The 24994-nt window shown below is 46.5% G+C and overlaps 1 protein-coding gene across 2 annotated transcripts in view; it reads left to right on the plus strand.

Annotated features, from left to right (window-relative positions):
* Nucleotides 1-836: 836 nt before the first annotated feature.
* The window catches only part of LOC144695870 (mitogen-activated protein kinase kinase kinase 5-like), a 174921-nt gene continuing 150763 nt past the window's right edge, over nt 837-24994 (plus strand). For both annotated transcript variants that reach the window (XM_078566913.1, XM_078566914.1), the window contains exons 1-3: nt 837-901; nt 11748-11887; nt 15420-15443. In XM_078566913.1, the coding sequence (XP_078423039.1) occupies nt 11765-11887; nt 15420-15443 (147 nt within the window). In that variant the 5' untranslated portion in view covers nt 837-901; nt 11748-11764. The remainder of the gene's footprint in view (nt 902-11747; nt 11888-15419; nt 15444-24994) is intronic.

The following is a 24994-nucleotide window of genomic DNA, read 5'->3' on the forward strand; positions in this document are numbered from 1 at the left end:
CAGAGTTACAGGAATGCCTCGCTCTTTAAATTATTGTAGTATCTGCCAAGATAAGTCATAACTTCTTATCTAAGGCTTTCATTTTAGGTTAACCCTCTCTATGTAGAAAAAAGGACTTTAATTTATGGATCATCTTTCATGATCTCATGTTATCCCAAAGCTCTTTGTAGCCAATGAAATACATTTGAAGCGCTGTTGCTATTTAACGTATGCAACGTGGAACCAAAATTTTGCACAGCAAGCTCCCACAAACAGCAGTAGGATAATGATGGTTGAGTGATAAATATTTTCCGGGGGAGAATTCACCTGCTCCTCTTCAAAAAAATGCCCTGGGACCTATTACATCCCCCAAGGCCAGGTCTTGGTTTAAAAACGCATCTGAATGGCAGCACCTCCAACAGTGCAGCACTCCCTCAGCACTCCTCTGGCATGTCAGCCAAAGTTATGTGCTCAAAGCTCTGGAGTGGGACTTGAATCCACACCCTCCAGAGACCAACATGCTACCCTCTCAGCTATGTCCAAATTATGATTTGATATGCTGTAATAGAGAGTTTGTATGAAATGCAGTCTTGAGTATGCAGCTTTTGTCCTGTGTCTCATGTTCCTATGTTCTTATGTAACTACAGCCTGTGTGCAGTTAGGCTTGTTTCCAAGCTAGATGCACCCAATGGGTCAACCTAGCACTCGATAGGCAGGCAGTGGCTACCTTGTAAATATCTACCTCAGTCTGCTAAGTGACCAGCGTTTCAGTATAGCTGGTGTGGCTGGGACCCAAAGTAAATGTACTTGTTGACTTCAATTCTAATTTTAGTGCCGTGTGTTGTCATAGGTGGCTCAGTGTGAGAGATTGTATGTCCTATGTGGAATAAAGTAGTTGCGGTTCTTTAAAGGAGAGGGGAAGGTAAGGCTTAAGTGCTAAGAATCTTGAGAATTTCTCCTGGGATGTTTCCCAGCTATTCATTTAATGCAGCAGTTGATTTGGAAGATAATCCATGTTAGTGTTTTCTTGTGGAATTCTGAATATTCTCCCTGTTGAGGCTGTGGGCCCAAGTCCCACTCCTAAGACTTAAGCATCAAATCATTGCTGACACTCCAGTGCAGTACTGAGGGAGTGCTGAACTGTCAGAAGTGCCATCTTTTGGAAGTTAAGTTAAGCAGAGGTCCTGTGTGCCCCCTCAAGCGGGTGTAAAAAGTCCAGTTGCACTATCCTGAAGAAGAGAAAGGGCATTCTCCCCGGTGTCCAGACCAACATATATCCTTCAGTCAACTTCACAATAAGAAGAGTGATCTGGTCATTATCATAATGTTGTTTGAGGCAACTTGCTGTATACAAAATGGCTGCATTGTTTCTGACATTACAGCAGTGACTACACTCAGTACTATTTTGGCTGTGAAGTGTTTGGGGACATCTCTATATAAATTCCTTTGTTCATTCTGCCACTGAAATGGACCCATGCTCAGTGATGCCAGCCAAGGCAACAGTTTGGCTAATTTGGTGACTGGGAAGGGGCTACTTTACTGCTGCACTGAGATTATCAAAACAAGACTCCAGGGTGTTTGGTGTGAGCAATGGAAATGTCAGCCAGATGTAACTGTGTCTGGTTGGAAGAGGCAGTTCATTATCCAACTGACCTTTGCTATACTTGACCTGAGGCCACAGTTAACCTCTGTCTGTGTTGTCAGAGTAGGAGAAATGGACAGGCTTTCAGCTTCTGATTGTTTCTCAGCCACCACTGCTGGAACTGTATGTCTGTGTGAGAATCTCAAATGAGGATAACACTGGGCTCAGTCCTGACACTGAATCTAGGGACACCCCTAGTCCCCCGACCTCCGGGCACCCCAAACCCTACCCCCCCCCGGACCTCTGGGCATCCCCAATGCCTCTCCACCAACCTCCGGGCACCCCCAAACTGACCACCTGACCCCCCCAGACCTCCCCATGCTACCCCACCTGAACTCCAGACACCCCCAACCTCCCCCCCACCCTGACCTCAAAACCCCCCCCCCCCGACCTCCGGACACCCTCAACGCCCCCTGCCCCAAACCCCCGGATACCCCCAAACCCCTCCCCACCAACCTCCGAGCAGGCCAGCCCCTCCTCTCCGACTCTGGACACCCCCCCCACCCCCGGACCCTGCCACCCCACCCCACCTGAACTCTGGACACCCCCAAACAACACCACCGACCACCCCCAACTGATGAAGAGTCGTATGGACTCAAAACGTTAACTGTATTCCTCTCCGCAGATGCTGTCAGACCTGCTGAGTTTTTCCAGCTATTTTTGTTTAAAACAAAATGTTGCTTGTTTCAATGGTACAAATGTTGGGACCAGCTACTTATTTGTAAACTCCACACTCATGTTGTGATTGTGCGGTGATTCTGCAGTTGTAATGTTAGGGATTACAATTTGGGTTTTGATGAAAAGGGTTTGTTTATGATGTCAGGTTGCATGAACTTGGTTTTGTATTGCTTTGAGTGGAGGAGATTGAGGGGTAATCTAATTAAAATGTTTGAAAGGCAGAGAAGGAGAAACAATGTGCTCTGGTGATAAAATCTAGAACAAGGGAGTATATTCTTAAAATTGGAACTCGGCAATTCAGGAGTGAAATCAGGAAGCACTTTTACGCTTGCAGTTTAGTAGGAATCTCAAATGCTCTCCCCCAAACAGGCTGTGGATGCTGGGGTACGATTAGAGCCCTTATGACTGAGACCGATAGATTTTTGATGGGGAAGAGTGTTAAGGAGTATCGAGCAAAGTCGGATAAATGGAGCTGCACTCTGTGACGAGCCGGTTAAATGGTGTACAAGGTTCCGGTGATTGAATGGCCTCCTCCTGTTCCTAACATTCTTGTATAAAACCATACCAAAATCTTTGTTTAACTGATGATGGAAATTGAGCTGTAAGTAATCATGGGATTAACCCCAATTCATTTTGATTTCTAGAAGTGCGGTAAGTTTTCCCTGATCTCCAGTAAGGAAAATCTCAAGCAAAGTTTGACAATGTTCTAATCCTACATCCTTCATTATTAATTCAGCTAACTCTACTGCATTTTTGTCTTGATTTTTCCCTGGTGCTGTTCATTTTTTTAAATTCACTCCCATGGGATGTGGGCATCGCTGGAAGGCTAGCATTTATTGCCCATTCCTAATTGCCTTTGAGAAGGTGGCGGTGAGCTGCCTTCTTGGGCCACTGCAGTACAGGAACACCCACAGTGCTGTCAGGGAGGGAGTTTCAGGATTTTGACCCAGTGACAGTGGAGGAACGGTGATATATTTCCAAGTCAGGATGGTGAGTGACTTGGAGGGGAATGTCCAGGTGGTGGTGTTCCCATGTGTCTGCTGCCCTTGTCCTTCTAGATGGTAGAGATCATGGATTTGGAAGGTGCTATCTAAGGAACCTTGATGAGGTGCTGTGATGCACCTTGTAGATGGTACACACTGTTGCCACTGTGCGTCGGTGGTGGAGGGAGTGAATATTTGTGGATGGGTTGCCAATCTTGTGGGCTGCTTTGTCCTGGAGGGTGTCAAACTTCATGAGTGCTGTTGGAGCTGCACTTACCCAGGAAAACAGAGAGTATTCCATCTTACTCCTGACTTGTAGGTGGTGGACAGGCTTTGAGGAGTCAGGAGGTGAGTTACACTCTGCAGAATTCCTAGCCTCTGACCTGCTCTTGTAGCCACAGTATTTATATGGCTAGTCGAGCTCAGTTTCTGGTCAATGGTAACCCCCAGGATGTTGATAGTCGGGGATTCAGCAGTGGTAATGCCATTGAATATCAAGGGACAATGGTTAGATTCTCTCTTGTTGGAGATGGTCATTGCCTGGCACTTATGTAGTGTGAATGTTACTTGCCACTTGTCAGACCAAGCCTGGATATTGGCCATGTCTTGCTGCTTCGGACATGGACTGCTTCAGTGTCTGAGAAGTTGCGAATGGTGCTGAACATCATGCAATCATCAGCGAACATCCTCACTTCTGACCTTATGATAGAAGGAAGGTCATTGATGAAGCTGCTGAAGATGGTTGTGCCAAGGACACTACCCTGAGGAACTCCTACAGTGATATCCTGGAACTGAGATGATTGACCTCCAACAACCACAACCATTTTGCTTTGTGCTAGGTGTGACTCCAACCAGTGGAGAGCTTTCCCCCTGATTCCTATTGACTCCAGTTTTGCTAGGGCCCCTTGATGCTACACTCCGTCCGATACTGCCTTGATGTCAAGGGCAGTCACTCTCACCTCACCTCGGGAGTTCAGCTCTTTTGTCCATGTTTGAACCAAAGCTGTAATGAGGTCAGGAGCTGAGTGGCCCTGGCGGAACCCAAACTGAGCATCGGTGAGCAGGTTATTGCTAAGCAAGTGTCACTTGATAGCACTGTTCATGACATCTTCCATCACTTTACTGATGTTGGAGAGTAGACTGATGGGGCAGTAATTGGTTGGGTTAGATTTGTCCTGCTTTTTGTATACAAGACATACCTGGGCAATTTTCCACATAGTCGGGGTAGATGCCAGTGTTGTAGCTGTACTGGAACAGCTTGGCTAGGGGTGCGGCAAGTTCTGGAGCACAAGTCTTTGGCACTATTGCCAGAATACTGTCAAGGCCCATAGTCTTTGACCCAGTGAGTTGTTTAATTGCCCACCATCATTCACACTGCATATGGCAGGACTGCAGAGCTTAGATCTGACCTGTTGATTGTGGGATTGCTTAACTCTGTCTATCACTGGCTGCTTATGCTGTTTGGCACGCAAGTAGTCCTGTGTCGCTTCATCAGGTTGACACCTCATTTTTGGGTATGCCTGGTACTGCTCCTGGCATGCCCTCCTGCACTCTTCAGTAGGGATATGCCGGACCACGAGGTTACAGATTGTGTTCAAGTACAATTCTGCTGCTGCTGCTGATGGCCCATAGCGACTCATGGATGCCCAGTCTTGAGTCGTTAGATCGTTTCGAAATCTATCCCATTTAGCATGGTGGTAGTGCCACACGACACGATGGAGGGTATCCTCAATGTGAAGACAGAACTTTGTCTCCACAAGGACTGTGCAGTGGTCACTCCTACTGCTACTGTCATGGACAGATGCATCTGCAAGGATGAGGTCAAGTATGTTTTTCCCTCACCACCTGCCGCAGACCCAGTCTAGCAGCAATGTCCTTTAGGACTCGGCCAGCTCGGTCAGTAGTGGTGCTGCTGAGCCACTTTTGGTGGCATTGACATTGAAGCCCCCCCACCCAGAGTACATTGTGCCTTTGCCACCCTCAGTGCTTCCTCCATATGGTGTACAGCATGGAAGAGCACTGATTCATCCGCTGAGGGTGAGTGGGGGTGGGTGGGTGGTATGGTAGAGGGTGCGGTACATGGCAATCAGCAGGAGGTTTCCTTGCTCATGTTTGACCTGATGCCATGAGACTTCATGAGGTCCAGAGTCGATTTTGGGGACTCCCAGGGCAACCCCCTTCCAAACTATATATCACTATGCCGAGTCTGTCCTGCGGTGGGACAGGACATACCCAGGGATGGTGACAGTGGTGTCTGGGACATGGTAATGTATGATTCCGTGAGTATGACTATGTCAGGCTGCTGCTTGACCAGTCTGTGAGACAGCTCTCCCAATTTTAGCACAAACCCAGATGTTAGTAAGGAAGACTTTGCAGGGTCAACAGGGCTGAGTTTGTTGTTGTCATTTCTGGTGCCTAGGTTGATTCCAGGTGGCCTGTCTGGTTTCATTGCTTATTGACATTTCTAGTGGTGTGATACAACTGAGTGGCCTGTAAGGCCATTGCAGAGGGCCACATTGAGTCAACCACATTGCTTTCACGTGTCACATGTGATATATAGGCAATATCAGGCAAAGATGGCAGATTTCCTTCCATAAAGGGCATTAATGAACCAGATGGGTTTTTATGACAATTGACAATGGTTTCATGGTCATCATTAAACTTTAACTTCCAGATTTTTGTTGATTGAATTCAAATTCCACCATCTGCCATGGTCAGATTTGAACCAGGTTCCCCAGTGTATCACCCTGGGCCCTTGGGTTAATAGTCCAGTGACAATGCACCACCACCTCCCTTAGCAGTTTTAGTAAGTTGAGAAAAATTCCTGATGGTGCAGAATGTATGTGATTTTTGGAAATAAGGCTTCAGTGCTGGATTTCTTTCTTACTGTTTGCTGCCATAAAGGCTGAATGAATAATGACTGAATGAATAAATTAATGCATCAATACATTAACTAATGCATTAATTAACTAATTCGTTAACTAATGCATTAATTAACTCATTCACTAATGCATTCATTAACTAATGCATTAATTTACAAGAATGGCCATTCGGCCCCTTCAAGCCGTTCGATAGGATCATAGCTGGGATGTTCCGCTCCCGCAGAAAATATCGTGTGAAGAAAACGATCCATTTTATGTCGGCGGGAAAACGATTTCCTACTATTCCCTCTGGACTGTTGCGCAATGTTGGGAATGCCATTTGAATACACTTACATGATATGAATCCTCATTATAAAGCTTGCTTGCCAGTATCATTTATTGCTGCCTGAATCACAGGCAGGCGAGAAGGCGGAGACTGTGACGGAAGTGCCAGGCTCACCAAAGAGAGGAGCTTCACCCTTATGATCAAAGGGCAGAGGGCACCCTCCAGACGCAGAGGATGAGGCTTACATAAACATCGTGCGCAGGCAGCTCTCAAGACCGAGGATGTACAGAAGACACGTATCTTTTCTGCACATAGCAACAGGCAGTATCGCCAGCGCCTCCACATGTCCAGGAATCTGGCGGTGCACATCTGTCACATTCTGTAGGATTTGACGCCACGGGGACTGGGAGAATATCCATTGCCAGTTGCAGGGCCCCACTGGGGACCTTTGCAGGATCCCTCAAGCTTCCATGCACAAGTGCCTACAGGTGGTTTCGGACTCCCCTTTTGACAAGGCCCACAACTACATTAACTCCGGTAGTGATGAAACCAGCCAGGACGTCAGTGCAGTGGGCTTTGCTGTGATTTCTGAATTCCCACAAGTGCAGGGTGCCATTGACTGTGCTCATTTAACTATCAAAGTTCCCTGGCAACAAGCACTCCAATACATAAACAGGGAAGGCTACCACTCCATCAATGTCCAGTTGGTCTGTGACCACAAGAAGCAAATCCTGTAAATATGTGCCATTTACCCAGGAAGCATTCATGACTCCTACATCTTGAGTAGGTCACAGATCCTGGATATATTCGAGGGACCACACAGGACCCAGAGTTAGCTGCTTGGTGACAAAGGATAGCCTCAAAGGACGTGGCTGTTAACACCCGTGTGGCGGCCACAAAATGCAGCAGAGAAAAGATACAATGAAGCTCATACTGCTGCCCGAACATTGGTGGAGCAGACCATTGGCATGTTACAGATGTGATTCCGATGCCTGGTCAGATCTGGAGGAGTGCTCCAGTAAACCATCCCAGAGGGTCTCACAGATCATTGTGTTTGTTGCACGCTGCACAACCTGGCGCTACAAAGTGGGGAGGAGTTGCCAGATGCCAACATGGAGGAGCTGCATGTCTCCTCCGATGAAGAGGACATGGGAAGGGATGAGGAAGATGAGGTTGAGGAAGCCGAGGCAGCAGGGGAAGATGCCATTGCATGGGTCAGATGAGGCAGGGGTGCATGAGAGGCCCTCACAGCCACAAGATTTCATGAGGAAGCTGACGGGTAGGAGTGAGCCTCCTCTTAGACAAGTACCCTCCAAGATGGGCCCAAATGAACATCAGTGTGGCTCCCCCTCTCATTTCAACCACTCACAACACTTTAAGGCTCACCTTAATGGTGATACTGACAGGTGACACTTGGGAAATAGCAACTGAGGACGTGCCGCAGGTCCTCATGCATTTTGAGATGACTCGGTGCTGTGTGCATCATCTCCATAATGTTGACATCCGGCACTCTGCGGGCCGACATTTAGCCTGACCTGTCCATATAAATTGAGCACCTGAGGATAACCATGTTCGCACACTTGCTGGCCACACATTAGAATACCTCCTCTTGAACACAGTCTCGCCTAATGGCCAACCCTGGCCCTTGTGAGCTCGATACAGTAATAACATTATGGAGAACTGAAGGTGAGACTTTGTTCACATTAAAGAGCAGACTTTAGCTTCATTATATCCTGGCTGCTAGGCCACTGCTGCCCTCAACATTGTCTTCCCATCAGGGTCACAAATGCACATCAAAAGATTGCGCAAACCCTCCATTCACCACAACACATCATCATTTAGAGGTATCATTAGTGACCTTGGCAACTGTTTAGGTGAGGGGACGCTATGCACAATACCTGGCACAGCGCTGCTTCCCACATTAGGACGAGAGCCTTGTGGGTGCTACACAGGCGTGTACGAGGTGGGAGAAGCTCAAGGTTGTAGCATCAAGCGCCAGGACTGATATGGCTGCGAGGGGCAGAGCTCCGGCACATCGAGCTGGGGAGGTGGTCACACTTACGGGTGAGCTTATCGGATGTACACTCGGAGAGTGGGCAATGCTCAAGGTGGACAGGAGTGCATGCAGGCTGTGATTTTCAGCTCAATGATTGAAAGCCCTGCCATATGAAAGAGAGAACATAGAGTTCCAGTATATGTGAGGCTTCTCAATGCATTTCAATATCTTTCCTTGCACACCAAATCGTCACGCCTCAATAACGCTGAAGAGACAGCTGAACACCTCAGCCTCAGTCTTACACAGCCAAGACCTAACATTACACGACCTAGTCAAACGAGAGAATGAGTTCCCTTCCACAGTACACTCTCCTTTAAGGACGAGGCATAACTGATGCTGCAAACGATCTGAGAAGGGGTATACAGTGGGTCAGTTGGCAGCATACAACATTGACCAGAGGCACATGAGAGCGACATCTGCGATAAGTGTGGGGAGGGACTGTGGTGTCACACATGATAGACAACAACACAGCTGATCATAAAGAGGAGGATTACGCAAGAGAAATGGGTGCTGTACTATTTACGTTTGTGAAAACTATATACGTGTTCAACATCTGTGACACTGATGTGATCCTAATATTCTTTTGTCTCCCTAACCCAACCACTACGTCCTGGTGCTTCCCCAACTTCCCCAGCAGAGTTGGAAGCAGCCTGCTGACTGCTACACCCTGTTGTCTGTGATGACTTTGAGCGTCCTTTGGAGGGCTGAGACCTGGAGGGCCCTGGCATGATTTGGGTGTCCTGCTGTGGGGCAGCTGCGCCCTCCTTGACCTATGGAGCTGGAGGTGATGGGGTCACAGGAAGAGGGAATTGGGATCAGCTGGACACTGCCGGAGTCACTTGGGTGGAGGTCCAGCTGCTGGTCCTCATCCCAGTGGGGTGCTCGAGTACCCCGGCTGACTCCCTGAGAAGGGCAAGCTGGAGTGAGATCATGCTGCCCCACCCCCCTCTCACGCAGCCAATGCTGGATGCCACCAATGCTTACACCGATGGAGTGCAGCTCCTGCCACAGTGCAAGGCCTATGTCCTGGACCAAGGTCTCCATGGCAGCCACCATCCTATCAGTGTTGACCTCAGTGCGTTGGCATGCTGGCGCTATCGGATGGACTCCTCCATCGTGTATTGATATCTGAGGAATGCAGCTGACATTCCTTCCAGATGTACTCGTGATTGTCACTGTAGCTCCACCAACCGAGATGGGACTGAGTCGGGAGGCTTGTCATCTGACTTGAACTCTGCAGAATCCTGGTCTCCAGCAATCCTCTGAGTGCCAGCTACCTCGGATGTCCCTGCCTCTGCCTGCCTGAACCAGATTGAGTGCTGTGCTCACCATTTGTGACCCCGAGGTTGCTCTAGAACTGTGTCTCTGCATTGGTAGAGGGTATGGGTGAGTTTCCTCACCTGAGGTGTCATCAAGGCTTGAGCTGAAGACCAGGCTGGCTGAGGGCCTCGGGTGCATGGCAGAGCTGCCTATGAAAGAAAGTAGAGATGATTAGTACATGGCAGGTGACTCAAGAAATACTCAACTGAGTCACAGTATTGTTGGCTGAAGGATGAACTGGTGCAGGGTGATTTGGGTGATTGTTGCCAACCTCTCCATCACAGCAGAAATGATCCACATCCTCTCTGGCCAGTGTATTGGCTCGGTTCCCGTACTCTGCGAAGACCTTCATGTTGGGCACTCCAACCCCCCAGTCTGGGACCTCTCCCTCTGATTGTATGTGAACTTGTCCTGCATAAAGACAGATGGAGAGTATGAGAGCAGGACGCATACCAGAGCAGATGATAAGAATGCCTGCCATGTGTGGGTGCTGAGTGGAGCCATGGATAGGATGAGGCCAGATGGAGATGTGAAGGTGTGTGTGAGAGAGTGAGCGGTGATGTTCCTTGAGCTGGCAATGTGTGAGATCCCTGTGGAATATCATCCTGCAAATGGTTGATGGGCTTGTGGGTTTGAGAGTTGAGAGTGATGACCTGGTTGACTTACCCTTGTGAAATGCATGAGATCATGCATTGTTTTTCTGTACTGGATGGCTGACCTCTTCTGTGCAGTGTTAGTACTAACCACCCCTGCCACTGCCTACCAAGCCAGGGTGGTGATGTTAGTGGACCTCCTCAGCCAGAGCTGGGGGAGGACATCATGGCTGCCCTCCACAGCGTCCAGTAGGTGACCAAGGGAGGCATCACTAAACTAAACAAGCCACCTCCTTGCCTTTTGGCAATATCTTCAATGCAGCAGTCCTGTGCTGCACGCATGAGACTGCTGTGCGAAGCTGGCACCCGGAGTGAGATACATAAGAACATCAAGCAATAGGAACAGGAGTAAACCATTCGGCCCCTCGAGCCTGCTCCGCCATTCAATAAGATTGTGGCTGATCATCTTGTGTTTCGATTTCCTCATTGCCATCTAACCCCGATAGCCTTTGATCCCCTTGCCTAACAAGAATCTATCTACCTCTGCCTTGAAAGTATTCAAAGACCCCGCTTCCATCGCCTTCTGAGGCAAAGAGTTCCAAAGTCGCACAACCCTCAGAGAAAAAAATTTCTCCTCATCTTTGCCCTAAAAGGGCGACCCCTAATTTTAAAATAGTGCTCCCTAGTTCTGGACTCACCCATAGGTGAGCTCACGATGGGGTGGGCGAATCAGAGGCTGCTATGTGCACTTAATTAAGGAGGCAGGTCGCGGACAATACGATGTTAAAACCTGCCATTGTGGCCGGCGAGAAAAACGCCGATTTTCACGCCCACCACCGCACATGGAGCGCCAATGAGAGAATCCCGCCCCATGGCTGATCCAATTGTGGCCTCAGCTCCACTTCCCTGTCTGCCTCCCATAATCCTTGACTCCCTTGTTGATCATTAAACTATTAATTTCAGGAGCTTTCCCTGACCCGTTTACAAATGTTGCAGTATGTGACCATTCAGTCCCTCTCTTTGTGATATTAACCGTGAGACTGGAAGTGGAAACAAAGCCTATTCCCAATAGAAAGACCATGTTGTGAGCTTCCTTTCATTGGCTGCTAGGAAGCCCAGGAGTAGGTCACTCTTTAGACTTCCAAGTGACCTGGGTGCAGATGATGAGTTGGGTTGGGAGCGAGGGGTGGAGGTGGAGGATTGGCCTCATGAGATCAAAAGTTAGGTCAAGGAACAAAATGAGGGGCAGAAGAATGCACAGCTAGATACCCTTTAACTAATGGAATGTAACTTGGTGCAACGCTGATCAGGTTTTCTAAGTGTTCTATTAATGGTGGTGTTGTCTCCAGATGTTGCAGTGGTGGATATGGCTGACCCTTACTGTCAACCTTCACTCTTCTATCATCTTGGCGTCCGTGAGAGTTTCAGCATGACGAACAACGTGATCCTTTGCTGCAACAGTAACCTGACATTGCTGCAGTCACTACAGGTAAGAGGATCCATATACCTCGTGCAAGTTGTGTTGCTACCTTTCTGCTTTATCACTGGTTTTTAGATGTGCACTGGAGCTTGTATACACCAGATTCCCTGCTGTAGATTTGGACTGGGATATTTGCCTGACGGTTGTGTTAAAATTCTCTTCACTGGGGTGTGTCAGCAGCTGTCCACTTGTGTTTTGAGGATAAATATAGCTGAAAACTAAAGGACTTGTGATCCCTGGCCAACTGGTAAGGCAAGTGTAAAATCCATCTCTTCAGTTGGACAGGATTCCTCCCTGTTCTCTCTGTTTCTGTATTGTTCCCTTGAAGTAGAAGGATCTGTGCCAAACCCATTTGACACTTGTTGTCTGACTCTCTCGATGATCAAATAACCAGGATTGTACATATCCAAAAGGGATAACTGGACCTGTTTTTTCTGTCACGTATCGAAATTTATTAATCCAAGGTTTTGGTCAATTATGAATTGTCATAGCCATTCTCCCTGCTGAACGTCCATCTTCAGCTTGTCTGCCCTTTCATTCTATTAGCTCATCCAAGACTGCTGTTCCTGTGCTGTGCTCCTCAACGGCATTATCAGCTGCCTGCCTCTGTGCTGAGCTGAGCACAGTTCCCTGTGTGAACCCCTCCAGTCCAATTTCTGCCCTGTCCACCCCATGACACGAAGACCGGCCTATACAAAGTCAGCTTTTGTGTTTGTGACCATGGTGCAGTGTCCCTCCTTGTCCTCCACAATTTCTCTGTGTTTGACCTTTCCACTGTTGTTCCCCTCAGCAGGACTGCCCTCATCAAACTTCAGTCCCACCACGGCCAGCTAATTTCCAACAATGGCTTCCCTTCCTGTCCTCCTTGCTTTACCCCAACATTCTACCATTGGTCCCATTCTTTTCTTCATCGTCTGTAGGATAATGCTAATTTCCACTTAAGAAAAAGAAAGAACTTGCATTTACGTAGCGCCTTTCACAACTTCAGGGCCTCGCAAAACAATTTACAGACAATGAAGTATTTTTTGAAGTGTAGTCACTTGTAATGCGGAAAAATCAGAAGTTCATTTATGCACAGCAAGCTCCCACAAACAGCAATCTGATAATCATCAGATAATCTGTATTTTAGAGATGATGTTTGAGGAATGAATGTTGTCCAGGACTCCAAGGAGAACGCTCCTGCTCTTCTTTGAATAGTGGGATCTTAAAGTCTCCCCTCAGTACTGCACTGAAGGGTCAGCCAAGATTAGGTGCTGAAGTCTCTGGCACAGGGCTTGAACCGTCAACCTTCTGACGCAGGTAAGAGCGCTACCCACTGAGACACAGCTACTTGTTTGCTGATGTGGCCAGCTCTGCCTCTCCACCGCGTCCAAAGAATAAGTCTGCCCTGTCCTTTCATCCTTCTTGGCACCTTATTCGAGCTGAAAAGATCCCTTGCACCATCATCTGCACAAAAATTAAAATGTTTTGTGGCTGCACTTTGGCTAAAATGTCAATCTCTGTGACTCAGCAGCATTGTAGATATATTTTTAAGATTTTCAGGAAGTGTGGAGCATGTAGCCAGTGTTTTGTGGTGACGCCGTCTAGAAGGTTGATAAAGGTTTATGTTCAGGGCAATATGTCAGCCTCGACTCAGTGGAAACACTCTCGCCTCAGAGATAGGAGGTGTGTTCATTTCCCAATCCAAAGACTTGAGCACAAAGTCTCTGGCGGACATTCCAGCTCTGAGAGAGTGCTGCAGCATTGAAGATGCTGCAGTTTGGATGAGATATTAAAATGAGGCCCATCTGCCTGCTTGGGGACATAAAAACCCCATGGAAGAAGAGCAGGGGAACTCCCGCTGGTATCATGGCCAATATTTATTCCTCAGGTAACATCAGTGAAAAACAGATTATCTGATCATTAACATTTTGCTGTTTGTGGGATCTTGCTTTGTGAAAATTTACTTCTGTGTTTCCTACGTTATGACAGTGGCTACACTTCAAAAACACTCCACTGGCATTTCATATGCAGTGCTTTGGCATGTCCTGAGGTCATGAAAGGTGCTATATAAATGCACGTCTGAATAGAGGAATTCCAACTCTGCATCAAGTGGATGACCAGTGACATGAATAGTCTCAGCTGCATATTTAGTCCTTGTTAATAAGGTTTCCAAGATGATGAATAAAATTTCCCAGAATGAACATCCCTTCAGTTGGAGACGAGACGTCCTTAATGTCCTTCGGTACTGACAATAACCCAAACAGGAATAAATTGGCTGTCGCATTTCCTACGCTGCATCAGTGACTGCACTTCGAAAAGCATGTGATTGGCTCTAAAGCATCTTTGGATGTATGGTGTTCATTAATGGCACTATATAAATGCAAGTCATTTTCAAATTAATATGTTTGACTTCGCAACCACTTGGCTCACAAGTCATGTGAGTGATAATGGATATGTCACTGATGTGCAAACACCATTATCATTTTAGAATTGATATTGTTGGTGTCCAGCTGGCATTATCCCAGCTCTTTATGGCCATGATGTTCTCTGGGGTTTTGATTATGAATCATGTGATGTACTTTCACTGTTGGGAAGCTGATTAATAACCTTCATCTTGGAAGAAAGTGCCAAACTAAATTGTTTTTAACATAGTTGTTCAACTTTCTGAAGGAGCTCTTCAATGGACTTTCTCTCTCACCTAGCTCCCAGGTAACAGCATAGTAAGGGACAGCTACTATATCAATGTTACTAACACAGGAGGTGGAGGTCTTGTGGCGCAGTGGGTAGTGTCCCTGCCTGTGAGTCAGAAGCCCCAGGTTCAAGTCACACCTCAGGACTTGATGGAAGGGAAGATGCATTTATAACATGGCAAACAAGTTGAGTATCAGCTGGAAATCCACATCAATGGTAGATAAGAGTGGGAGAGATTTCTGGTCAGCCATTTGATGGAATGAACTTTGGAGCCTATGCCAGCACTATCCATAGTTTCAGACTGCAACATGCATGTAAAAGTGCATGCTGTCACTGTAACTCAAGCTGAGTTCATCTGAGTAAACCATAATACAGCAACAGCACAGGCAGTGTTCAACTTTAAGGTCATTCCAAAGGATGCCAAGTGTGGCCACAGAAATGGCACCGGCAAGGCTATACTCCCTTGGAGGATGGCTCCCTGAAGGGTGCTCAGGACCACCCTGACAACTGTGGCAGCAGTCTCAGAACCATATTATTTACAACGTAAACGCAACCTGAATCTGGAGATGAGACCTGATTTGACAATGGAGAGAACTGGAAGAGACCTCCTGGAGAACGCAGTCTCTCCACTTCAATCTGCATTCCAGTAGGGCCTCACTACTTACTATAGACTCACTATTTCTGCCTGTCTGACAAAATGGTTGGTCATTTAACCCTTGGCTAACTGATAAATATTTGTACAACTCCTCAGCAGGCCTATGGCTAAATAACACTTGATATTTGAAAATATAAAGTTGAAGCACTACTCTTCTGTGAAGTCCATTTTTAAAATCACCTTCTGATTGATAATTTTCTGTTTTGTTTGCAGGACATCATTTGCCAGAGAAATATGGTACGTTTCCATGGCAACCTTTCAAGATGAGTATGCTCATTAAAGCTGTGGTATCAATAACGATTAAAGAACAAAATGATTTTTTTTATTCATTCACGGGATGTGGGCTTCACTGGCTGGGCCAGCATTTATTGTCCATCCCTTGTTGCCCTTGAGAAGGTGGTGGTGAGCTGCCTTCTTGAACCACTGCAGTCCATGTGGTCTAGGACTAGGACTGACATCTACCCTGACGAATAGAATGAAAGATTCTTCTCTCTGGCTGTCACAGTCCGATATGAATTGAATGTGAAGCTGCCTCAGTAGTTCTAAATGGCACAATTAATTGACAGCACAAAATTGCTCAGAGCTTGATTGTTAGTCTTTGTATCTAATGTGTGCTGTTACTCTATAAATGCTTGATGAGACAGTGTAGAGGTAGCTTTATTCTGTATTTAATCCTTGCCATAACTACCCTCTGGGAACGTTTGATGGGAGAGTGTAGAGGTAGATTTACTGTATCTAACCAGTGTGTAATGATCACAAGGAAGGACATTGTGACATGTGTGCAGGATGGCTGAATCCTAGCCTCTCCAAACGCCTGTCAAGATTACTGCAATGTCTAGGCATGATTCCCCACTTAATACGCCATGTGACTATGCATTGGGATTCTGGGATGTGTAGTGAATAGGCTGAGTTTCAGATTGGGAATCCACATAGGCACTGAATACAGAACCGACTGTTGGGAGGAGGCAATGGGCAGGGTGAACGCAAACTGCTCCACCAGCAGGGACTAAAGGAGCATATAAGCAACGCTTCCCCACTCTCGCACTCCTGCTGGGTGTAGTTACAGATGGGCATAGGTGGGTAATCAGGAGAGGGTCAGCTCCATGACCTCCTGGTGGTGGGAAAAACCCCCTGTCCCGGGCCAAACCGCCCTGTCAGTGCATGGTGCTGGCAAGAAAAAAATGAGGGTTGCGACAAAGATTTCCCAGCACTGAGTCCAAACCAGCGGCAGGTTACAAATTAAGATCCTATGCATGTGACGCCAGGTAATTCGATATTCTTTATTGTTACATTTCATGCTGTGCACAGGAATGAATGCAGCATGTTAAATGTGGATTGTTGCAGGTTGGGTTGGGCATTAAATGGGTTATGTTCCTTGGCACATCCTGTGATCTTAGTTTGACATCTCAGTTGAAACTCCAATGTTCTTAACAGGCTGTGACATCTGTGTTTAATTCATTGTGGAGCAGATTCAACAAGTTGAAGGATTGTTTAGTGAGAACTTCAGTTCCTCTGCAAAGATGGCAGCAATTAGAGAACTCTCTCAGCCCGGACTGAGGTAGGGTCTTGTCCAGGGTGGGAAGGGGTAGACCGGGGAGGAGAGAAAGAGAGGTGGGGAGGAGAGAAAGAGAGGTGGGGAGGAGAGAAAGAGAGGTGGGGAGGAGAGAAAGAGAGGTGGGGAGGGAGAGAGAGAGGTAGGGGGAAGGGAGAGAAAAAAGCATGGGGAGAGAGAGAAAAAGGTTGGGGGAGGGAGAGAGAAAAAAAGAGGGGAGACAGAGAGAAAAAGTGGGGAGAGAGCAAGGTGTTGTGGGGGCAAAAGAGAGAGAGGTTGCAGAGAGAAAGAAAGGTAGTGGGGTTGAGGGAGAGATGGCAGGCAAGAGAGTTAGAGGGGAGGGAAGAGAGCAAGAAGATAGAAGGAGGGCAGGATGAGGAGGAAGAGAGAGAGGGTGTGGTAAAGTGAGTACCCTGTCCCTTTAAGAGAATGCAGTTGTACTGATCATGTGACAGCACTGATAAATGACTGTATAGCGTGGGCAACTGGGAACTGTAAGACTAGTTCTGGAGGTTTCTGAGTGAGTACGTATGATCTGGTGCTCTGTCCTATGTCTCAATAAACCATCATTGTTTATTCTCACATCAGTCTCTCCCCATTGTTGATTGTAAGCAGCAACTGAAGAGAACATAGGCAAACATGCAGTTAGAGTTTGGTTGGCCAACAAACTCATTTACCCAAGACATAAAAGTGGTGATGAGGATAAAGAACAAAAGAAAATAAATTTCAAGACGGGTGAGCAAAACATTGGAAAGATCATCTGTGCTTACTTTGTAAAACAGGTGACAGTCAGCAATCGGTGCAGTTTAAAATGAAAAAGAAACCCCGCAGAATCACGATCACGGGGGTCCTGCCAAAACTCAAAAAGAGCACGAAACTCAGCAGAGAAAAGCTGAGTGCGGCAGAGATAGAGCTAAAAAAAAACAGCGACTGCTCTTGAAGCAGCAATGCATTTAAACTGGTAAACACATGAAAAATGGCCATGGGCAGTAAATTATAAGAGACCCAGAGAGAGGGCAACTCCGCGGTAACCCAAATACCTATATTCATCATTACCTGGAAAGCCTATCGGAAGTGCAGTCCCCTTGTAGTCGTTCACGATGCCGCAGTTAGGGTGTGTCGATCCATTCAGCCCCATTTCAGATAACTGGTTTCAGTATGTCGAATGCCTAGCGTTCTTTTTTACGCTAATGACATTGCGGTGGAGGAGAAGGAGAGGCCGATTCTTTTGTTCTCATGCGGGAGAAAAACGTATGGGCTGATCCGCAGCCTTACATCATCTAGTGCCCCAGACTTGAAGACTTTTGATGAGTTAATAAAAATTGTACAGAGCCACCTGAGACCAAAGTCCTCAGTTACTATGCAGCGCTTCAAGTTCAATTCAAGGAACAGGCTTCCAGGGGAGACAATAGCTGACTATGTGGCCATTTTAAAGGCATTAACTGAGCATTGTGAATTCAGAACATCCATTAGTGATATGTTGAGAAACCGGCTGACATGCGGGATTGGAGATGATACTATCCAAAGGCGTTTGCTAGCCGAACCTAGTCTAGACTTCAATAAGGTATTAGAATTAGCTACCGTGATGGAGAGTGCTGTTAGAAATTCCAAAGTTATAAAAGAGACACAAAATGGCGCCATCCATCTGGTCGAGCGGGACAATCCAGCAACAGGAGGCGCGAAAACTTCAGACTCCACGGAAAGGCGGGAAATGCTACTGCAGTGAAAACCCACAAAATGAATGAGAGAAATACATCCAGGCCTCCAGTGAGTGAACGACAACTCAAACAAGTCGAGTGCTTGTTCTGCCACTACTATGGCCACATAAGGTGGCACTGCAGAGAAAGGCTAAAACAACACTATAAAAGCAGAAGAATTATGAAATACACCTCATGGAAGAGCCAGAAGAAATATAATCAGACATTCATTCGTTATATAACCTCAACGTGGGTAGAACCGAGCCAATCCTAGTAGTCATTACAGTTAATGGACAACCCATTAAGTTGAAAGTTGATACGGGAGCGTCGATGGCCATCATTGGAGACCATACATTTAGATATCTGAGTAAAGGAACCCATCCTTTGAAGTTGGAAGTTTCGGACACAAAGCTGAGGACATACACAGGTGAAGAAATAAGACTGAAAGGGTTATGTCAAGTCTCAGCGACATGGAGATCAATCTGAAAGGCTGCCCTTGTTAGTGGTAGCTGGAGAGGGCCCCAGCTTAATAGGCCATAACCGGCACAAAAAGATTAAATTGAAATGGGCCAAAAATTTTCAAATTACAATGAAAAGCTTGCAAACTTGTTGCAAAAGTATGCTTCCATTTTCAACGACGAGTTAGGAAGGATTCAAGGGCTACAGGCCAAGATCCATATAGACGCAAACGCAACCCCCAGATTTATGAGCCAGTCCAATCCCTTATGCTCTATGGGACAAAGTTGAAGCCAAACTGGACAGACTGGAAAAATTGGGCATCCTACAACCAGTGCAATTTTCTGAGCAGGTGGCACCCATTGTACCTGTTGTCATGAAACTATTAATGTATATAATATTTTGGAAAATATTTTTCTTTTGAAATAGAGGTTTAGTCTGCGGGTATGTCTTAATTGTGTTAAAGCCAGCTAGTCTGGGTGCTTTTATACGTACTAATCTTGATATATAAGAGAGATAGGGTGCATTTGCATTCTTTGAATAGATCATTCACAAAGGGAGGTGAAAACTGACCCCTTTCTAGCAGCTACCAAGCAATATCTTTATATTACTAATAAAATTGGTACAATGAATGGAGTTTCATTGTTAAAAGGTGAAGTTCAAAGAGGTTGTTGATGCAATGAGAATTAACATTCAATGGGGCTGGTAGGTATAACTTCAGTAGTTTTTGGGTGTGCAGGGCAGAGGCAATGTAAGATCAAAAGGCAGCTGCAAGCCTCCAACTGGCTCCGCAGTGAAAAGAACCTTATTTTGAATTTGTAAGGTGAAAATGCTTTGCCTGGTGTTTGGTTAAGTCTATGGGTTGTTGTTGCCTTAATGGAGATTAGTTTGGGAATTTGTTAAAAGTTATGATAGTAGTAATTTGTAGCTATCTGTATATATATTTTTAACCTGTATAAATTAACAAAATGTTTCAATTAGTTTAATGTAAAACCTCAAGAACTGATTGTTTGATTCCTGAATTTAGAGTCACATCTCAAACGTACCAATTAAAATTATAGGTTATGACAGTTGTTTAAAGTTTCCCTCTGGGATTTTTAAATAACTCCGCTTTACCAACTGCATCAGTCATAACACCTGTACGGACCAAAGCGTGCATTTATGTGGTGACTGTAAGCTAACTGTCAATAAGGTGGCCAAACTTGGTAGACACCCAATACCAAAGATTGAGGAATTAGATTCGAAGTTGGCAGGGGGCACCACATATTCAAAATTAGACATGAGCCATACCTACCAGCAGGTAGAGTTGGAAAAGGATTCTAGGGAATTTGTCACTATTAATACTCACCGAGGATTGTATCAATACACATGCCTAGCCTTTGGGGTTTCCTTGGCGTGTGCTATTTTCCAAAGAACGATGGAAAACTTGCTCCGAGGATTGCCCCTTGTTATCATTTACTTGGATGATGTATTGGTCATGGGACTGACCGATGATGAACGCTTGGAAAATCTAGAAGAGGTGCTCAAACGCTTCGTACAAGTGGGGATACGTTTAAAACAAGAGAAGTGTCTGTTCTAAGCTAAGGAGGCAGTTTGCTTGAGCCACATGGTTGATGCGCAGGGCCTGCATCCTGTGGAAGAAAATGTCCAGGCCATTCATGAGGCACCTACCTCGAGAAAAACCACAGAGCTTAAGGCCTCCTTAGGCATGGTAAACTACTACGGCCGATTCCTCCCAAACTTCTCGACTGTGCTGGCCCCATTGTGCGGCCTACTTAAGAAGAACCAGAAATGGAGTTGGCAAGCCCTGCACCAGGATGCCTCCCTGAAAGTGAATCAATTGTTCAGCTCGTCGGCCTTGTTGGTCTACTTTGACCCCAAGCAGGAATTAATTTTAACATGTGATGCGTCCCCTTATAAAATAGGGGCTGTCCTTTCACATCGGATGGCTTTGAACGACCCATTAGTTATACATCTCGCATGCTCAGTGTTGCAGAGCGACGATATTCCCAGATTGAAAAGGAGGGCGTATCGATTGTGTTCAGTGTCCGGAAGTTTCATCAATATCTCCACGGTCCCTATTTCCATATTATAACCGACCACAAACCCCTACTGGGATTATTTGGAGAAGATAAAGCAATACCACCTACTGCATTGGCTTACATCCAGAGATGGGCACTAATATTAGCTGCCTACGAATACGCTTGTTCACGGTTCGGGAACTCAAATCGCACATGCTGACGCACTAAGCTGCCTTCCCCTGCCAGCTAATAACAGGGAGGCTCCGATTCCCCAGGAACTGGTCTTAGTGCAAAATTTTCTGCATTCCTCCCCTGTTCAGACCAGACAAATCCGTGAGTGGAGAAGCTGGGACCCACTATTGTCTAATGTCCAGGAGCAGGTCTTGAATGGTTGGTCAGGTGGATCTAAATCTGAGGAGATGAAGCCCAATTCTGATCGAAAATATGAACTCTCCTGCCAGGATGGCATATTACCCTGGGAGCAAGGGTTATCGTGCCCCTTAGGGGGCGAAGGCCGTTATTAGCTGAGCTATATAGCGCTCAGCCCGGCATTAGCAGAATGAAAATGCTTGCACGCAGCTACTTGTGGTGGCCAGGCACAGACGTGGATATAGAAACCCTGGTCAAAAGCTGTCCTCAATGCCAGCAAGTGCGCAAGCTCCGCCCCTTTAGCTCCCATGGGAATGGCTGGGACGGCCATGGGTGGGGCTCCACATCGATTACGTGGGACCCTTCTTGGGCACAATGTTCCTTTTACTGACTCCCGTTCCAAACGGTTGGATGTCTATGAAGTCTGGTCACCCATGTCGGCTGCCACCATAGACCGGCAGAATTTGCAGTGCATGGGTTACCGGAGGCCCTCACATCTGACAGTGGGACTGCTTTTACCAGCGGGGAGTTCCACAGGTTCACGAACCTTCACAGCATTACCCATATCAAAACCTTACCCTACCACCCAGAACTGAGACGCTCAACATGCCCGAGAAAACCTCCTGAGAGAATTGACCTGTAAATAGTTATTGTGTAAATAGTTGATGTGTTTTAAACTTGTTAGCTGTACTCTTAAGTAAAGGGGGAGGAGTGTGGTAAAATGAGGTACCCTGTCCCTTTAAGAGAATGATCATGTACTGATCATGTGACAGCACTGACAGATCACTGTATAGTGTGGGCAACTAGGAACTGTAAGTCTAGCTCTGGAGGTTTCTGAGTGAATACTTATGACCTGGTGCTCTGCCCTATGTCTCAATAAACCATCACTGTTTATTCTTACATCAGTCTCGCCCTGTTATTGATTGCAAGCAGCAACTGAAGAGAACATAGGAAGGCGTGCAGTTAGAGTTCGGTTGGCCAACGAACTCGTTTACCCAAAACATAAAAAGGGGAACGAGAAAGACAGAGACATTTCCAACTTAATTTGAATATGTGCTTTTTGGTCGGTAGTGAACAGCAAGTGAGAGAGCAATTTGTGGCTTTCAATGGGTTCATTTAAAGCTGCAATGCTTTTTTCTTATGAACTGGCTATAGGTGAAGGAGCCAGTTTGCAGACAGGAAGGTGAGCCACATTCCTGACTAAGCTTGAAGATACTTTTGTCAGCACTGTGCTTGGCATATTTACAGTGTCTGTCTCTGTGTCTGTGAAAATAATGCCTCCTCCCATCCAAACTTGTGGAATGGGGCTGGGGTGGGTGATGTGAGAGAGAGAGGAAGGTTTAGTGAGGGCATTGGCAGGTGAATGCAATTTGGTGAAACAGCTCAGTTGAAAAGGCATTGGTGCCACACAAACTGCAGCAAAGTTAGGACTGTATGTGGGAACTAACTTGTATAACAGGCACTTTGTAAGGTCCTGTTCCTGCGCTGGTGTGTTTGACTGTAGCATATTTGTGTTACAGCAGTTGACCTACTTCACCATCTCAGTAACCGTTGCCAACTAGATGCTGATGGCAGTAGCCCTTATAATATCACTGCTCATTAACAAAATCAAGCGACTTGTCTCATCCTGAACAGCCAAGCCACCTTTTTTCTCTGTTAAATTTAATATTTAGCCATGTGGTGGATTAGACAGTGCACCAATTTATGTTATCACCCTCTGAGGGCCGGGAGCCTGTTCTTGGCGTGGCCATTTTGTTCTGATTATTGTCCTGCTCCATTTGGTGGTTGCATTAAAGCTTGAAGTTTTCACCTATATACTGTTGATATTGTGACCCAGTTTATGTGCCAACCTAAAGGTAAACGCAGCCTACTGACATGGTGGCAGCATCAGAACATTTTCATGCCTCTCCTCAGTGGAAATTCGTGAGATTATGCCCACATGCACACAAATATTGACCTCTACTTAGTCCGTGGTATTACCGTAAGGTAACGTGGCTATGGCCGACACACATCAGGTACCGAAGCTGTGGTGCTCAGGGAAGATCGAGATTGTCAGTTCGTTTGAGCGTTGGCGTCAGAACCTCATCTACAGGTTGATACTTGATCCTAACCTGCCCCCTTCCTCGTCGACGGCTTCACCTGGGAGAAGAGAATAAAGGAGAATCAATCCTTCTCATGGATTCAAAGACAGAGAAGGTAATAGGACATCGCCAGGACTCACCGCTCAACAGAGGATGAGCTTATTGGACCTGATGTGAGGGCAGATAGAGCATTTTTACCCCATTAAATCATGCAGCCCCATAGTTAAAGCATCAACATCACCTGCTTCGATGGGAGGGGGTCTGTCTATATGATCTCCAGGCCACAGGTGGGTCTGTCTATATGATTTCCAGGCCAAGGGTGGGTCTATCTACATAAATATTTCCAGGCCACGGGTGTCCTCCTCTTCGACCTGTTTAATTTCAGGATGCAGTCAGATGAATGGCACGAGGATCTGTATCACTGTCTGGTGGCCTTCTTTGAGGAAAAGCTCTTGCTGAAAGGTGAGCTTAGTCCTCACGGTTTACCTCTTGATGAGGTTGAAGAGATGTCATCCTCATTAGAGAACATAGTGGTCCAATGTTGGCTACAAGACATTCACCCTAGCCTACCATTTCTAGTGAAGCAGATGTACAGCACCAAGCTCAGGTCACACACCCTGACATCCATCAAGCCAGAGATCCCCCAAGCCTTGAATTCGCTGTTAGATGAGATTCACACATGCGCCATGCCAAGGTTCTCCGTGCTGCCACTTCCTCCTTCCATAAACACTAGATGGTTTCACCCTTGCTTAACAAGACCTGACTCCGTGACGACCTCCCTTCATGTCCATGACAGACGTTGTGCCCATTATGTAAACAAATGCGTAAAAGAGCCCCCCCCCCCCCTCCGGTATGTGGCTAAAGCTCATGAGATAGCTGCTACTCTGGATGATGATGATATCATCACAGACGCTTGTTTAATCAAAGGAGATGAGGAAGCTGCAGATGTTTAGTTGGAATGAGCTGCACTCCATGTACAGATCCATCAGTCACCCTCCTTGGACACATCCTTTGAGCACCTAGTGACCATTGTGATAGTGATCCTAGTGACCATTGATGGTGGGACAATATGATCCATGCTTCCACAGCTATGAGGCTCAGTATCCCAGTCAAGAATACATCCCAATCTGCGCACCAGCCTGATGGCTCAATGCCGTTACATGTGGTTGGTGAAACACGCTTCTCTCTGTCCAGAGGTCATCACAACCTTGCATTTGACGGCCTGCTTATGGAGAACCTTGATGCTGAGGTACTGGCAAGCATTCCGTTCATGGAAACCAATGATGTGTCAATTCGACCAGCCAAACTCCTAATGATAGTAGGTGACTACACCAGCCATGTTAATGCATCTCATCCTTCCTCTAGCCCATGTAGAGTGAATTGAGCCCATCGACTTTGCACTTCCTCAAGGTCAATGACAATTTGACCAGGGGATTTCGTTGAGACGACCCTACCAGATGATTTTGCAGACTTCACAACATTCGCAGTTGAAGCATCCTCTCTTCCTTCAGGACCAAAGCTGCCTAACACTTGGCTTCCACTACATGTTTCGACTAGTGTTGCTGACAGATTCACAACTTGAACCTCTCCTATGAATTGCAAGTCTTGTCTT

The sequence above is a fragment of the Cetorhinus maximus genome, chromosome 21, assembly GCF_964194155.1.
Source record: "Cetorhinus maximus chromosome 21, sCetMax3.hap1.1, whole genome shotgun sequence".
NCBI classification, from domain to species: domain Eukaryota; kingdom Metazoa; phylum Chordata; class Chondrichthyes; order Lamniformes; family Cetorhinidae; genus Cetorhinus; species Cetorhinus maximus.